This window comes from Lycium barbarum, chromosome 2, assembly GCF_019175385.1.
Source record: "Lycium barbarum isolate Lr01 chromosome 2, ASM1917538v2, whole genome shotgun sequence".
Lineage (NCBI taxonomy): Eukaryota > Viridiplantae > Streptophyta > Magnoliopsida > Solanales > Solanaceae > Lycium > Lycium barbarum.
The window spans coordinates 116441104-116454101 of record NC_083338.1 but is presented as its reverse complement, the minus strand read 5'-3'; the positions used below and the strand labels follow the sequence as shown (position 1 = coordinate 116454101).

General features: G+C 36.0%; 1 protein-coding gene and 1 pseudogene across 1 annotated transcript; one reads left to right on the top strand and one right to left on the bottom strand.

Moving 5' to 3' along the window:
* The first annotated feature begins 172 nt into the window (after positions 1–172).
* Positions 173–4439, top strand: LOC132626870 (probable 1-deoxy-D-xylulose-5-phosphate synthase, chloroplastic; annotated as a pseudogene).
* A 6028-nt stretch (positions 4440–10467) lies between these two features.
* Positions 10468–12752, bottom strand: LOC132621573 (peroxidase 24-like). The gene is made up of 4 exons (XM_060335898.1): positions 12426–12752; positions 12061–12252; positions 11497–11662; positions 10468–11036 (listed from the first exon to the last, which is right to left on the bottom strand). The coding sequence occupies exons 1-4, from the start codon at positions 12645–12647 to the stop codon at positions 10642–10644; spliced, it is 975 nt and encodes a 324-aa protein (XP_060191881.1). The 5' UTR covers positions 12648–12752; the 3' UTR covers positions 10468–10641.
* Positions 12753–12998: the final 246 nt, after the last annotated feature.

Sequence of the window (12998 nt, the reverse complement as noted above, 5' to 3'; positions counted from 1 at the left end):
ATAATTTTTTTATGTATATATATTAAGTGTTGAACCCCTTTAATTTCATCGTATATTTACTTTTTAATATTTTGACACCCGTTAGTAAAAATTCTAGTTCCGTCACTAGATCGAAGAACTTGCTTATGTTTTAGTATACTTTGAAGAGTGAGATATGTTGTAGCAAAACGAGTGATAGAGGGGCAAAGAAGTTCATGATTTTTCGTGAAAGATCTCATCAAATCCAACACCCAAGTATGCCCGTAAATGAACTTAACCATTTCTTTAGCCTTAGTGAGCGTTTCTTGATGAATTTTCAACTTCCCTATATCTTCTAACACGAGATCAATGCAGTGTGCAACACAAGATCAATGCAGTGTGCAGCACATGGGATCCAATAATGAGTTTGAGTTTCCATTATCCTTTTTCCGGCATTCACAAAATTTGAGCCGTTATCAGTTATCATTTGGACAATATTTTCCTCTCCAACTTCATCTATAATTTTGTTCAAATGTAATGCAAGCATTTCACCGCTTTTACTTGAATCAGAAGCATCTATGGATCTAAAAAAGAAAGTACCTGCGGGGATATTAACAAGAAAGTTGATGAAACATCTACTTTTCCCTTGGCCCTATGTATAAACAGTAGGTTCGGATGAACCCCTTGTCCCTATGTGGCTCTGTTCCTGGTTGCTGGTGTTTTTTAAATTGATGATGAACCATCTTTCTGTTGAAGGCTTTTCAGTGTTAACTCATACAAAAAGAACTACACTTTTCCTACGTGTAGTTCTTTTTATGCTGATTAATTGCTTGTACTATAGTATTTTTTATTTTTATTTCTTATAAATGGTGATTGATTCAATCAATTTAAGTTTATTTGGAAGTAATATTTGCTATTTCTTCATTGAGATTGGAAAGTTTTTTTTTCTTTTTTTCGAGCTGCATATAGCTGTCAGATCAAAGATGATTTCTGATGGATTCTCTTGTCTCTTTGTCATTGATTTAAGATGTGAAAATTGGTATAAATTTATTGATATTCAAGTTATTAATTGTCAGTTTGAGATTAAATAGTGCTGAGAGAGATGGTTGTTTTTTTGTACTCATTTATTATGAAGGTCAAGAAAAGGTCACGAGTGGTTCAGGCATCATTGTCAGAATCAGGAGAATACTGCACACACAGACCACCAACACCTATTCTGGACACTATCAACTATCCCATTCATATGAAAAATCTTTCTTTAAAGGTAAAATTTTATATGTCATTTACTTGTCTCCATGAAAAAAGGTATATATGATGGTTCAAAAAAACGACTCAACAAATTATGTGCTTAAAGATTCATATTAATTTTTATGTAGGAACTTAAACAACTAGCAGATGAACTAAGATCAGATACAATTTTCAATGTATCAAAGACTGGGGGTCACCTTGTTTCAAGTCTTGGTGTTGTTGAGCTTACAGTTGCTCTTCACTATGTCTTCAATGCTCCCCAAGATAGGATCCTTTGGGATGTTGGTCATCAGGTGATAATCTTGTTTTTGGTTTTTGTGATTGATACGGAAAACTAACATTACCCAAAAAAACAAAAAAGATATGGTAAACTAACAGAAGCTTGACTAGTGGGGTTATTAGTATCGTCATTTTGATGGTGTGGTTTGAATGTTGCAGTCTTATCTCACAAAATCTTGACCGGTAGAAGGGAGAAGATGTCAACATTAAGACAGACAAATGGACTTGCAGGATTTACCAAGCGGTTGGAGAGTGAATATGATTGCTTTTGCACTGGCCACAGTTCCACCACCATCTCAGCAGGCCTAGGTATATATCCAATCTACCCTTCTTGTGCACTGAGTTCAATACAGAACAAGACTCGTGATGCTTGAATCGATTCCCCCTTAAACATGGATTGGTTGTATCTTGTATATCACTTTGAACATAAGTAATAATCCAAATCCACCTAAGGGTTTTATTTTGGTGATATGAATGTTGAGGCTTTATTTGAATCGGTATCCTTACATTCATACAAGTTAATGTCACTTGGCCTATGTCTTGCTCTTCTGGTGAATAAGATGTATCCATCATAAATGTACATGAATCTTAACCTTTATAGCTCCACTCTTTTAAAAGTCTGGTACCTCAACATTAATCTTCTTCAAGTATGGAGTCAGTAATTTTAGTTATCCAGACTGTAAAAGTGGTTTGTTTGAATGATCAGGGATGGCTGTTGGAAGAGATCTAAAAGGAAGAAACAACAATGTTATAGCCGGAATAGGTGATGGACAGCAGGTCAAGTGTATGAAGCCATGTATAATGCTGGTTACCTGGACTCTGACATGATTGTTATTTTAAACGACCATAGACAAGTTTCTTTACCTACTGCTACTCTGGATGGGCCAGTTGCTCCTGTTGGAGCTCTAAGTAGTGCTTTGAGCAGATTGCAATCTAATAGGCCTCTCAGAGAACTAAGAGAAGTCGCTAAGGTTTGGATACTGATAGAAACATTTGAATAAGTTTTTTTTTAGTGAAGAAACTGAATTGGCTTATATGTGATTGAAATTGGTGCAGGGAGTTACTAAGCAGATTGGTGGACCTATGCATGAGCTTGCTGCAAAAGTTGATGAATATGCTCGTGGCATGATCAGTGGTTCTGGATCAACATTGGTTGAAGAACTTGGACTATATTATATCGGTCCTGTGGATGGCCACGACATTGATGATCTTATTTCTATTCTCAAAGAGGTTAGAAGTACTAAAACAACAGGTCCAGTACTGATCCATGTTGTCACCGAGAAAGGCCGAGCAGTGGCGGACTCAGGATTTTGAGTTCGGGGGTGCTCTATTAACTATTTATATCTGTTTCCTTTATATTTTCTATACAGCTATACACTCCGTGACTGAATTTAATGGGTGCTGGAGCACCCAAAAATTGTACATGGGTCTGCCACTGAGGCCGAGGTTATCCATATGCTGAGAGAGCTGCAGACAAGTATCATGGTAAGCAATCACTTATCTTGCTGTTTTGTTCTGTTTTTTCCTTTTGTGTCTCACAAAGGTCATTCTTGTTTAAATAGAAAACATGAATATTTAAATCTGTTTATGGGTTGCAGGAGTAGCCAAGTTTGATCCAGCAACAGGAAAGCAGTTCAAAGCCAGTGCAAAGACTCAGTCGTATACAACATATTTTGCAGAGGCTTTAATTGCAGAAGCAGAAGCAGATAAAGACATTGTGCAATCCATGCTGCCATGGGGGGTGGGACTGGAATGAACCTTTTCCTCCGTCGCTTCCCCACATGGTGTTTTGATGTTGGAATAGCAGAACAACATGCAGTAACCTTTGCTGCTGGATTGGCTTGTGAAGGCCTTAAACCTTTCTGTGCAATTTATTCATCTTTCATGCAGAGGGCTTGCGACCAGGTAGAGCATGACGTTGATTTGCAAAAGCTGCCAGTGAGGTTTGCCATGGACAGAGCAGGTCATGTTGGAGCAGATGGTCCTACACATTGTGGCGCATTTGATGTTACTTTCATGGCATGTCTTCCTAACATGGTAGTAATGGCTCCTTCTGATGAAGCCGAGCTATTTCACATGGTAGCAACTGCTGCCGCCATTGATGACAGACCAAGTTAATTTCAGATACCCAAGAGGAAATGGGATTGGTGTAGAGCTGCCCGTTGGAAACAAAGGAACTCCCCTTGGGGTACGTTTTCAATTTCCACTATGCCTTTAATGCTGTCGACTGAGTAATGACATTTGATTTTTCCTGTAACAAATATTTTCAGGTTGGAAAAGGCAGGATACTGGTTGAAGGGGGGAGAGTGGCTTTATTGGGATATGGCTCAGCTGTGCAGAGCTGTTTGGCTGCTGCTGCTGTGTTAGAATCCCGCAGTTTACAAGTAACAGCTGCAGATGCACGTTTCTGCAAACCACTAGACCGTGCTCTCATAAGGGGCCTCGCAAAATCACACGAGGTACTGATCACTGTTGAAGAAGGATCAATTGGAGGTTTTGGATCGCATGTTGTTCAGTTTATGGCCTTAGATGGGCTTCTTGATGGCAAGTTGAAGGTAAAATTCTCCTGAAGATATTTCGTACATTATATGTAGTGTGCATTTGGTTATTTTCTCAACTGTCACTTGTTTATTTTGTGCAGTGGAGACCAATAGTTCTTCGTGATCGATACATTGACCATGGATCTCCTGCTGATCAGTTGGCAGAAGCTGGCCTTACACCATCTTCCATTGCAGCAACAGTATTTAACATAATTGGACAAACCAGAGAACTTCTAGAGATCATGACATAAGATGTAACAACTGTAGAAAATTGTAAACTGTAAAATCTCTCATTGTAAAATAGTTTTAGGACAAGTCACCAATTAGCTGAGACAGTTGTAAGCTGTTATAACTCCCATGAGCAGGTTGACACATATACTTATTCTCCAAATATGTAAAAATTCCATGTCATAACCTCAGTTCAAGCCCTTCTCTTGGTCTCCTATAAGACTTACGATTAACTCGTCGTATGGTTTCTGATTGTGTAGCCGGTGCCAGATATTTAGATGCTAACTCTTGCTTATATTAAAGTGGTCTCGGTACATGAAGATGAATATAAAATATTTTCTCTTTTGTGCAGAATAAAGACTGAGTCAATGACGTAGGAGGTATGAAATCAAATAAAGTTGAAAGAAGTCCTGTGAACTCACACTTAATTGACTTCGTTAGCTGTCTTTGAATCATGGTCCTGATTGAACATTAGAATGTAGGGGTGAAACCATTCTCTTCAAGAGAACACTTTGCTATGCATGAAGAAACAAAGAAGGATTGCATTGCCTTCTAAAATACATTCTTCACCTTCAATATAGTTATTATTGACAATAACTTGCCATTTAGTAGAGAGGCTACATTGATGCAAACATTTGACTTTTGATTGAGCAGAAAACTGTTGATTTTTTAAAAGATGGTCCAGCAAAAATGGTTTGAAGAATGATTAAAAATGCCTTTCAATAATTTTATTAAGCATAACAGGCTTTAAATAGCCAACTTAAAACATACTATAATTTATAGAAAATCCTTCCTGATCTATTTAACTAATTGAAGCTAGCCGAGATCAAGAACTTTCTTATCATGCAACTCCTGGATTGAAAAGAAGCTGGTGGGTCAAGATTTAAACTGCCAGACATAGACGAGCTAACTGGACTCTTACATAATTGAGTATAAAAAGAGAAATCGTCTTATGTGCGGATTGAAGAGCTTAACAAGAATCCAAAAAGACTAAAATATCTCAACAAACTAGAATATGTAATAGAAATTTGAAATTCAAATTTATCCTAAAACTAAGCAACTAATTATGTTGAATAATTACTCCACTAATTGAAAGCAAATTTCAACAAAAACAAAGAAACCTTTTGTAGAGTCCACAAAAATCTCTTTTTTTTTCCATTAACAATAATGTCCTAGTCAACTTACGCGCATCTCGATTATTACGCTGTGTTCTTGCTACCTACCACCAGCACATATGTATATGTCACATAACTTCGCTCACCGAGTCCAGAAATGTGGCTTTTATTTAGCTATTAATTTGTGTGTGCTTGGTTCGGCAGATGTGTTAAGTTTCCAGATGCATGTATCAATATTACTTAAAGCTATAATAACAATCCATTTGGCCTTTCCACTTAATTTTAGATAATGGAATGAATATAAAAAAGAACCACTAATCACTCACTGTACATCCGCTTAATTAATTGTCACTTCAGGTTTTGTTGCTGGCCACTAATTAAGGTTTCTTTCTTGCATTTCTTAATTTAGTTAATGAATTCTTGGTGTTCTGCAATTACTTCTTTCTGCTGCACTTGGTACGTGTAACCAAACAAAATGGCATTTAATCTCAAATATACTTTAACAACTACAATCCACTGATGGATCACTAAAGAACACGTTTTTCGTACATATGTAAGTTAAAGTTCTCAGTGGGTTCATTGCATTAGTTAGGATAAATTAAAATGTTCCAAGAAAATTCTAACAGAAACTGCATATTATAACATAGGCTCATAATTGCTTTTGGCTAGAGTTTTCTTTTTGTGTATGGTGTGTGAATTGTCTGATGTTTCCAAGATCCAATTGACTCGTCATTGCTTTTTTTATTTTTCTAATACTTTGAATCATCTCAATGATCAAGATTTCCTTTAAAACAAAACTTAATGACTTGCAAAAAGCTCTCTATGTTTTACAGTTAGTTAATTACGAGTACTATTGCAGTAAAACGATCCAAATATAATTGATGTTCATAAACTAGTTGTTATGAACCAAGTCCAGCCAAATATAGATACCAAGGTCACAATAGTTATTGGGCTGACAAGAGCTATTGGGTCGAGAATAAGCAATAGGGCTAGGTTTATTTGGGATCCAGGTTGAGTAAAGGGCGTGAGAACGGTTCCATTAAAAGGGACAGCTATTTTGAATTGGACGTTATTTAAGTATTATTGAAAAAAGTTAGTTTCTTCTCATCCCCATTCTTCTATTGTATATCTTCTGTTTCTCATCCCTATTCTTCCTTTAGCATTGTATTTCAGTTAAGTATTGCTAATTCATGTAATAGTTTGAATGGAGTTGTAATTGTTGAAGTAATATAGGTGTTTGTTTCATTAGTCACGACTTGTAAAAGTACTTGTGCCCTAAAGCATTCCAAATGTGCATCCGTTAGGTGATGTCACCAATAGAGGTGTCAAATGAGCGAGTATAGTTAAATTTGGGCGGATCAAAATGAACTAAATCAATAAAGCAAAAAAGGCCGAAACCCATGATATCTTAGTATCTCACCAAAAGTTATCTCCACAGACTTGGAAAAACCTTTTGTATCCTCTAATGGAGTGTGATAATGTGCGATCTCTCATTATTCCAAGACATAATTATTGAATTTGAACTCGAAACACATCGACTCAAATATCTACCTTTTCAAGTTCATATTTCGATTTTTATCAAAGTGACGGTCCCGTGATTTTGGGTAGTGTATGATTTCAATTTGTGTATTAACACTTGTATATATGAGAGGAATCCTCTATCAATCACATAAGCACATGTTGGAGTTAGCCTTACCTGTGAGGATTATCACTATGAGGCATTAAAATGTAAAGAAATAGGCTTCTTCATTCCCCGAACCCTTTTGAAGAGGTTAGTCTCGATATAACTTTTATATATGTATTTAACTTTTGGATATAACTGTAAAAGGTAGGGACCGCCATGCCTAATGTACATCTTGAAGGTGGCTTTAATTTTACTTTTTAAAAAAAAAAAAATTGAAATGACGTTTGAACTGCGCTATATAATTGACCAACATGCCCATCATTAGCATGGTGGTTAGACCGATTATGTTGTATGTGGTGGAGTGTTGGCCAGTCAAGAAGTCTCATGTTCAGAAAATGAAAGTGGCGGAAATGAGAATGCTGCGATGGATGTGTGGGAACACTAGGAGCGATAGGATTAGAAATGAAGTTATCCGAGACAAAGCAGGAGTAGCCTCGATGGAGGACAAGATGCGGGAAGCGAGACTGAGATGGTTTGGGCATGTGATGCGGAGAGACGCAAATGCCTCAGTGCGGAGGTGCGAGAGGCTAGCTATGGACGGTTTCAGAAGAGGTAGAGGTAGGCCGAAAAAGTATTGGGGAGAGGTGATTAGACAGGACATGGCGCATCTCCAGCTTACCGAGGATATGACCTTAGATAGGAGGGTATGGAGGACTCAGATCAGAGTAGAAGGCTAGTAGGTAGTCGCGTTTATCCTTTCTTGCGAGTAGCTGCATTGATCTTTAGTTTCTTGTCCCTTGATTTCTGCGAGTATTTGTTTGCACAGAATGGTTTATCATGGCTTATTTACTTTCGTTGTTTTCATTTTCATAATTACTTTGAATTGTTTGCCCGTATCTAACCTCTTCTATGCCTTTTCTTGAGCCAAGGGTCTTCCGGAAATAGCCTCCCTACCTAAGATAGGCGTACACTCTACCCTCCCCAGACCTCACATTATGGGATTCATTGGGTATGTTGTTGTTGTTGTTGTTGTTGTTGCCCATCATTAGCGTGACAATAATGTTAACCTGAAAACTTAGCTCCCGTAAGTTTTAGTTTCTTAAAATCGTTTTTTTCCCTCAAGATTTTCAATTTAACAGTCCTAAATCCGCCATTGCTTATTTCATTGGATTATTGTATTCTTTAAGGGTCTGTTTGGCATGAAGGAAAATGTTTTCTTGAAAAAAAGTGATTTTCTTACTTATTTTATAGTGTTTCGTAATTGGTAAACAAAAAAATATTATCCTAAGAGAATTTATATGTAATTTAAAAAAAACACTATGGAGATGGAGTGGGGCGGGGTGGGGATTGGCGGGGGATGAGGTAGTAAGGATGTGGAGATTAGGGTAGTGGAGAGGTGACAATGAGCTTGGAATATCATTTATGAAACTTGTTTGTTTCTAGTTTGGCCACTAGAAAAGTCATTTTCTTGATTCTTAAGAGTTAAGAAACTAATTTTTTATAGAAATTTTGACCATATGGAAAACATTTTTCAGAAAATCTTCACTACCAAACACTCCCTAAACTTTCTTCTCAATTCGGGAAGGCATTGTTTGTTGAATTAGATTCCCCAGGGATAACATGGATCAAATATAAGTAGCTAGTCACTCAAGATTGAACGAAAATAGAGCTAATTATAGAGTTGGATTAGGACTAGTAATTGACATCAAAAGTGTATTTTGATTATAAAATTGGATTCCTTAACTAACGGTAACATGTTCATGTAATTTGTTCCGGGTTTTGACCCGTTCATTCGAGGAACATTCCTAGTTATTTCAAATTCCCTGGAGAGGACGGGGACATACAACTATAAAATGAACGTTATTTTGGGTGGCACAACTCAGATTCTTTCCCAAGCTAATGTAGAGATTCGACATTGTTACAGAAAAGCTAATCAAGTTAATTGGAAAAGTATGCATCTGAACGGACACAAACAAAATTAATCACGATATATCAAGAGCTGCCAACAACCTCTAAAGAGCATCATACCACTTGGATAAATGACAGCTCCCAAACTTCAGAATTTGATATTATAAGTCTAATATTTTGTTAGCTAAATTGTATTATAACAAGTATAGGGGATTACTAGGCTTATGCTGCAATCCTATGTTTGTACAAGGTGTGGAGTTGTAAAAAGGTAGATATGGGGATACCCCTGTCAACATATTATGATGGGCTAAAAATAGCCCAACTTCCATAATTGTTTTGGCGGTATAAGATTTATCTAGAATAAAAAGAGAATTTTTGCATTTATAACCAAAAAGGACCCCTAATTACATATTTTAAAGACACTTTACCTTAATTATTCAACATAACTATATTTTTCGAAAAATAGCAACTTAAGTAAATAAGGGGCCTTAATTTTAGGCTCTCACAATTTGATCTCTCTCTACCACCTAACTCTAATTCAGCCGCTGACTCATCCCCATCATCTACTATAGCCGCTAGCTATTGTAACTCCGGCCACCACCGGCTTTGATCCTCATAACTCCGCCAGTGTCTTCACCCCCTGCTCCGCATCGCCGCCGCCTTCGTTCACACCAAAACACGAAAACACGATGTAAGTAGTCTCAATGTATTTCTGGTTTATGTTTGATATATTTTTGTTGTATGTTGGGTGTATGTTACTGTATTTTTATCAGAGGCGGAGTGAGAATTTCAACTTTATGGGTTTTGGTTTATAAAATGACGGCTTCAAGTGATATAATTAAGTTCTAAATCTAATGTTGGTACATGTTTAATGAATTTGTTAATATTCAAATACACCATTTGGGTAATAACTACTAGGTTACTTCAGTCGAACTCGTATCAGGACTTCTAACTCCACCACGGTGACCTCTGCATCACTATACATACAGTGAGATTCACATGATATACAAGTTCATGCAGCGAACATATATATGTGTGTGTGTGTATCTGTGTGTTTGTGTATGTCATATATATGTCTTGTATGCAAATGTATATCACTTTAGTCATGTGTATGCTAAGTATTTTATACATGGACATAATACAATAATACATAATAGAATACAAATGTACATGGAGAAAACAAGTTATGGTCAAGTCACAGAGAGAACTCCAGGGAAAAAAAGATAAATTCTGATGTAGAAAAAAATAACAGAGATTTGATTTTTCCACAAAGCAACGGTTGTCGGCTGTCCGACAGGTGGGATATATGAGACGGTGCCAGCTAGAGTTTGTGTGAAAGAGAAGACAAAATTCCTAATATTATGGGATTTATTGGAGGTAGTATAAGAGAACTATTGCTATATATTTTGAAAATGGAATAGTACTATTAATTATGATAATTACGGTCTTATTTTAACATGATCTACGAAATTAACCAAAAAAAAAAAAACATTGTACTGTTGATCTCGTGATCACCAACAAAGTTGGACTTTGGAAGTATACGATAAAACAAAATCAAAGATTTGAACGTAATAATTTATTGTCACAACTTGCTTGTTCAAACATTAACATTACCAACTTACATGAAGTTTAAATTGGATGTAACCAACAATTACTTAAGATTAATGGCATAAATAACACAAATAGCACATGTTGTACACTTTTGTGACAACATATGATAAAATCATAGGGTTTTCAAGAATTAATTTCTGACGCGGCAATTCTTCCTGATTTCTCCAGCATTTCCTGTAAGAATTTCAATGGCTCCCATTTTCTGCATGGATCTTGCAAACTCAAAAAAGAAAGCCTTATTTTTTTGCAATTTTCTCACGACATTAATTGATTTTTTGTCAGTTAGAAGGGCTGCATCAGATTGGAACAACCCTTTGTTCTGAGTAAGTATGCTGAAGTAATTGCTATCAAGTGAAGTTGAGCTCAAAGGATCCATTTCTACAGTTGTGGCTGGATTAGGGCACAATTGATTCAAAGATTGAGCATAAGTAGGATTGAGAGATGGATCCATGTCACCTTTGCCAGTGAAATTGAAGAGTCTCCTTGAGAAAGCTCCACAATGGGCAACACCAATTGTGTGAGCACCTGCATGCATGGATAAAGTGTGTATATATATATATATATATATATATATATTACTCGCGATTTAACTTATATACACGTACATAAATACTACCCCCTTCATTTTAATTTGTGTGGCAGTATATAGTGTTACTAATATAAGCACGGAATTTAAGGAAGAAAACAAGCTTTTGAAACTTGTGGCCATAAACATTTTTGTGCCGCTAAATGAGAAGTTCAAAGTTTAATTGTTTCCAAATACAGAAAGGTACCATTTTTTTCCGGAACAAATTAAAAAGAAAAATGTGTCATATATCATGGGACATAGGGATTATCAAATATATTTTACTTGTTGTAGCATGTAACCTACCCTAGGTTTTAGATTAGTAATCGTATTTTTTATGTACGATTACCTATAATTATCTTTTAGATAACAAACTAATTCATCATACAGTTCGCTTTGTATGACAATTATATATTTTACCTGATAATGCAACAAGATCGTCGACATTTAGGCCTTTGTTTGCAAAGATTTGTTGAAGCGTTGCAAAATCTGAGAATGGTGAAGGTAAGTTTCCATTCACTTCACTTGCAAGGGAAACATTCCCATCTTTTCTTCCGGTTGCCACATCCCACATTAAGGTTTTAAACTGCAAAGAGTTAGTGAAGAAATATAATTAAAAGAAAAATGCTTAACATCGCAATAAATTTATATTTCTTATACTCTCAGCATATGTAATAAATAAAATTTGTATTTCCTATACTCTCAGCATATGTAATAATTAATTGAATTTTATAAGCGCATGCAAAGGCATATCCAAAATTCTAAGTTTATCATGAGTTCTTAATCTTAGGAGAGGATAATAATTGAGTTTAAGATAGATTATTTATACACTATATATATTAAATGGATTTTCTTAATACAATTATAGGATCTGGAAAAAAAGAAGTTATTGGATTCTGCTGAATTGTAACTTTGATAATAGAGATCAGCCCCTTGAACGCATGGACATTTGTATATCACGTGCTTGACTTATATATTACTTACCGGGAAAGAAACAGCATCACGAGCAGCTAAAGCTAAAATGTCAGCACAAGAAACAATTCCAGGGCATTTTGCCTCAAGTTGTTGCTTGATATCATCAATTACATCGAAACCACCCAGTGAGAGATTTGGCCTGGCCTCCTTCTCAGATTGATCTGTTCCCACTTTATCCAGCAATATGGATGCATCGCATCCCTACAAATTTTAAATACAAATAACAATGTTAGAAGAAGTAAATGTAAGCATTAATTGATAACCTGTTAAATATGATAACATAACTGCGCTATATAACAGGTTAAATAATTGCTTTATAATGTTTCTACATATAACTTAAGGCGTGCACGGTAGTAACTCTAATTAGTACGTACCCTAACGAAACAATCATGATAGTGGACTCGAAGCAATTTAGCACCCAAGGTAGGGTCACTCTTGGCTTTGCTCCAAGTGATATCTCTAACAAGTTGTTCAGCATTTGGACAACGAGTGCTCTTATAGAAGTTTTTGCGTGGTACATTTCCTGCACCCCAAACAACTCCACAAAAAACAAGACACAGAAAAACATGGTAACTTAGTAATAATTGAGTTCTCATTTTCTTTTAGTAGCTAGGAAGTGAAGGGGGACAGTGTACAAGACAATAATGTCGAAGGACTTAAACCTAAGAAATAGGATGATGAGAAAGCAAATTAATCAAGGCACAATGACTTTACCCTCAAGGAGAGTTTCCTTTTATAGGCAAAGTACGCAAGGTGATAGCTGGTGGGACGAAATATAAATAATTGTTCTCTTGATTTCGGCCTTAGTTTGTGGGTCGTGTCGAGTTTATCTTCTCAAAGTTTCTACTAAAATATATACAGCTACTTTCTCTATTTCCTTTTATTCTGAATCTATTTGAAGAAAAAAATAGAAGAACTTTTAAAACTTATGATATCAAACATGTCAT